The following is a 4,026-nucleotide window of genomic DNA, read 5'->3' as shown; positions in this document are numbered from 1 at the left end:
CCTTTACTTTATGTGCATGCATGTGTCTAGAATATGATGGAACCCAAGTTAAGGACATACCTAGTTTCAATTTAACTTCCTTGATTAAATCTGGGTATTTACATTTATGTTGTAGCTACGCTTATTGCTTCTACATAGATTGTGGTTGGATAACCTGGATATCAATGATAATGTTTTACCTATTCTGGATTTCTGTTTGGTGATAAATAAGATTATTGAATCAATTGGAACATGGAGAACCACCCAGGAAAACAGTACAACCACAATACTATATGGCTCTGATCTTGGCTAACTAATTAGAAGCTCTAGCTTATGATGATCTACCGAAAGGGCAAGCTGGGTAAGGCGTCCGCCTCATTAAGGGGAGTTATGACCGCTTTGACTTGAAATCTTAGCAGATTGTCATAAGTTAGGGAATCTTTGTAAAGGCCTCGTAGTGAATCCCTGCTACTCACCTCGGAAGTGTTTAAGGGCCTTGCAAACCCGGGCATCAAGGGAAATACGAATTGTGGGTAAACTGTACAAACTCTGCAGAGTGAAAACTGATATATTAGCCGTGCTCACGGTTAAGAGCGGCTTGGACCCTCACATGATAATTAAACTTAAAGATGATCTAAATCATTGGTTCTGTCAGTTTTTATCTCTGTGTTGCTGATTGATTCACCCCAGATAGTTTATTTAAGGGCTGGTATATACTTACATTTAGCTAATGCTTGCCTAATTAAAACTCGACCAACTAAAAATGCTTATCGCAGTCAAACCATGTCAGCTTTTCCTTGATTTGGTCTTGCATGTCATAATATTCCCTCCACTTGCTGAGTACCAACCATAAGTGTACTCACGCTTCTTTATTAAAACCAATGCTGCTCAGAACAAGACATTTGTCCGGAGTTTCCTGAAGATATTGGAGAATTCTAGGCGTATGTCTCTCCGTCAACTGCCTGTGAAGTTGAAGTCCGCTGCTATTTTATCGATATTTATTTAATTCGTTTAAGATTAAGACTGTCGGTCATGTAATAAAGTACTATTATACTCTTTTTCGTTAATGCATTGCTTCGGATATTCGCTTGTGACGTCTACTGTATGTGCGGAACTTGATCCTGACGCACATATGGGATGCATTCGGTTACCTTTCCTAAACCGGGTGTGATATGGCGGCGCGCGGCAGCGGCCTCACCGGACTTGGCTGAAAACGGCCGTCCGGGGCTTGTTTCAAGCGTGGCTAGCACAGGAAGAACGAGGGGGTGGGGGTGAAGAGGAATTGATAGCGGGGTCGATGTGGGCACACTTAATTTGAACCCTCCTATGAACTAGTACTTTGAAGCCAGTAATCTTAAAATTATTTGCTTTCTATGGTTCTTATACATGTGCTTTGTATATGGTACATGTGCTTATTTCTTGAGCACGTGGCAAGCATGTATCGGTTCACGAAGACTCTAGATGTGGGTTAGCATGTTGCCCACTTTTGGACAAGCATGTGCTAGCTCTCCTTTTAATGGAAATGACCGGCGGTTCGTTTAAATAGAGTACAAATCGGATGGTTGTTACACCCAGCTGCCACCGGTGACCTCGAAGACTTGCATTGGGCCGAGTTATGTATACTTGAGCTGGGGGCAAAGGGGACAGAGTAAACCCAGAAAAATCAGCGCCCAGAAAATCCAGAAATTTTTTTTGCCGTTTCTGTCCTGTGCCTAGGGAGAACTCGAGAGAGATTATTTCTGAGCTGCTTCGCAGAGCCAATGGTAAATGTATTCATTTTGCATTATTGGACCGCACGTGTTTCGGACTGATACATCGGGATATGGATCTGACCTGCTGTCAACGTCTTGATACATGGTATATCCGTATAGGAGAGGCGGTCTTTCAGTTAGCAATTCAGATACTCTCTAGTCTTGTTTCCAACTTTTGTATCCATCCATCAAACCTTCGTTTCATTTCTCGACTGTAATATTTGCCGTATCCTTCTGCTGGAAAATTTGAGATTCGTGGTTTGTCATTTTATTGATTTTCGTAGTATATTTCAGAACGGAGTAAGATGTCAAAACTATGAATATACCTTCATTAGGCTTGCCTTATTGTGCCTGTAACCCTGAAACGAAACAAGGTTTGATGCATCAGTTACAAACTTCCACCTGTTGCTGCTGTGCAAGGTTTAATGTATAGATCATGCTAAAACTTGCTCCGAATAAATTACTAATTAATAACATACTTTATTTGTCCCATATATATAGTCACAAATCTTAAAAAACGGAGCGAAGTTGCACTGGCTCCATCTTCCTCCAAAGTGATGCAAGTCGTGGCATTCTGCGCCTCCGTAGAACGGGATAAGCTTTGACGGGCTGAATGGGAAATCGAAACTGCAATTCAAACAACATGACCACGTTCAGGATACCATGTTCACCTAGAACAGTTAGTTTAGCTACCTATTGACTTACATAACCTAGCTAGGGGGTGAAAACAATTCAACTATTTACCCGCAGTGAGTGTCAATGGCCACGGCGCCACGGATAGCGAACCAGAGCCAGAAGGTGGACATATGGCATGGCACGACAACCGTGCCAATGAATGCCGGGAAGCCGAGGATGAGCAGCTCGACCCAGTGAGAGTGTGCCGCGGCAAATCCCATGGGTGCTGGGTACTCGTGGTGGACATAGTGGATCTTGTCGTAGGCCCACCCACAGTGGAGGAGGCGGTGGAGCCAGTAGCCCAGGTAGTCCTCAACAAGCATGTACACCACTAGCTGTGCTGCTACCTCCCCCAGCGAGGGCAGCGGCAGCCCCGTCCGGATGCCGGCGATCTGATCGTCGTATTTTACAATGTGTGATTCTCTCATATTTGCAGTTTATGACGAACTTGTACTAATATTTACTGATAGCATGTCATGCATGTTGATACTCAGCATTATATTCGATGTAATGAAGAATAATTGAATGGAACTAAAATAATAGCACGTTGGATGCAAGATTTGTATGTGTGTGTGGACCTTGACGATAGGGTACGGGAGGTACAGGAGGGGGCCAATGGTGAGGAGCACCAAGACGCGCGCTGTGTCCTTGTAGCAGCGGAGGAAGGCAGCCGGCGACAGACGCACCTGGGGCTGCAGCTTGTAGGGCGTGGTCAGCTTCGCCGGCGCATAGAGCTCGATCAGGGCAAGGGGAAGTGGCGTTAGAGAGTAGGCGGCGAGGAGGATGACGAGGCTCTCGAAGTAGAGGCAATAGTCCGGCGTCGACCCTGAGTGCCAGAACCACGCGGCCTCCGCCCATGTCAAGCCTCGCCCCAGCGCGGCCTCCGCCGCCTCTACCGTCGCGTAAGGGATCATCTCCGGCGAATCGGATGACCTACACACTACACACACCTGAGTACACTTACTCCTGGATAAGAGTGGCAGACGGAAATACATGCTCAGGTCTTTATAGCAGATGGTTTGCTCTCAGACTTGCGGGGCGAGCTAACACCGTAAAATATATATTTCATTTTATTACACATAAAAGTCTACCTAGGTATACTTGCAATATGTATTAAAACATGTCCTCGGTGAAAAGAGCAATATATTTGTAATGGGAAAGAGGTCCCAAAATAATTACTATGGTCGGCAGTTCGCTATGCCAGAAACACACTCATTAGAGACGCGGCTAGAGAAACGTCGGAGACAAAAAAAAAAATTCACATCACTAAATTTATGTCACTGATGTGAATCACATAGGTGACACGGAAATCCACGTTACCGATGAGTAATCATTGGTGACGTGTTTTACCAAAACGCATCTCCAATGACCCTCATCGGTGACAAGTTCTGCCAAAACGCGTCTCTAATGACCCGTCATAACGTTTTGGTAAAACGCGTCTTCAATGACCTATCATAGGTGACACGTTTTGGTAAAATGTGTCACTGATGATAAACTAAAAAATAAAAAAAAGAAAAATAGGACAGGAAAAGAGACAGGAAATAGGCCATACATATATCACAGTTTCCCCTCTAAGCACACATACATGCAAAAGATTAATCTTCAACGATTATTCATATAT

The 4,026-nt window shown here is 44.3% G+C and overlaps 1 protein-coding gene across 2 annotated transcripts; it reads right to left on the bottom strand.

Annotated features, from left to right (window-relative positions):
* Positions 1 to 1,328: 1,328 nt before the first annotated feature.
* On the bottom strand, positions 1,329 to 3,364 carry LOC112882554 (methylsterol monooxygenase 1-2-like). Of its 2 annotated transcripts, none has more exons than XM_025947633.1 (5): positions 2,984 to 3,364; positions 2,475 to 2,797; positions 2,210 to 2,357; positions 2,057 to 2,089; positions 1,329 to 1,967 (listed from the first exon to the last, which is right to left on the bottom strand). In XM_025947633.1, exons 1-5 carry the CDS (start codon positions 3,317 to 3,319, stop codon positions 1,932 to 1,934), a joined length of 876 nt encoding a protein of 291 aa, XP_025803418.1. In that variant the 5' UTR covers positions 3,320 to 3,364; the 3' UTR covers positions 1,329 to 1,931. The 2 variants fall into 2 exon arrangements, with proteins under 2 accessions (XP_025803418.1, XP_025803419.1); XM_025947634.1 differs by having other exon boundaries at positions 1,329 to 1,964.
* Between the last annotated feature and the right edge of the window lie 662 nt (positions 3,365 to 4,026).

This window comes from Panicum hallii, chromosome 2 (genome assembly GCF_002211085.1).
Source record: "Panicum hallii strain FIL2 chromosome 2, PHallii_v3.1, whole genome shotgun sequence".
In the NCBI taxonomy this organism is placed as follows: domain Eukaryota; kingdom Viridiplantae; phylum Streptophyta; class Magnoliopsida; order Poales; family Poaceae; genus Panicum; species Panicum hallii.
This window is presented reverse-complemented; position numbering and strand designations above follow the sequence as displayed.

Coding starts and splice junctions, on each gene's coding strand:
- LOC112882554 (XM_025947633.1), bottom strand. CDS start 3,319: ATGATCCCTTACGCGACGGTAGAGGCGGCGGAGGCCGCGCTGGGGCGA. Junction 2,798..2,983: donor TCCCGTACCCTATCGTCAAG/GTCCACACACAC, acceptor TACGACGATCAG/ATCGCCGGCATCCGGACGGG. Junction 2,090..2,209: donor ATATATATGGGACAAATAAA/GTATGTTATTAA, acceptor GTTTCGTTTCAG/GGTTACAGGCACAATAAGGC.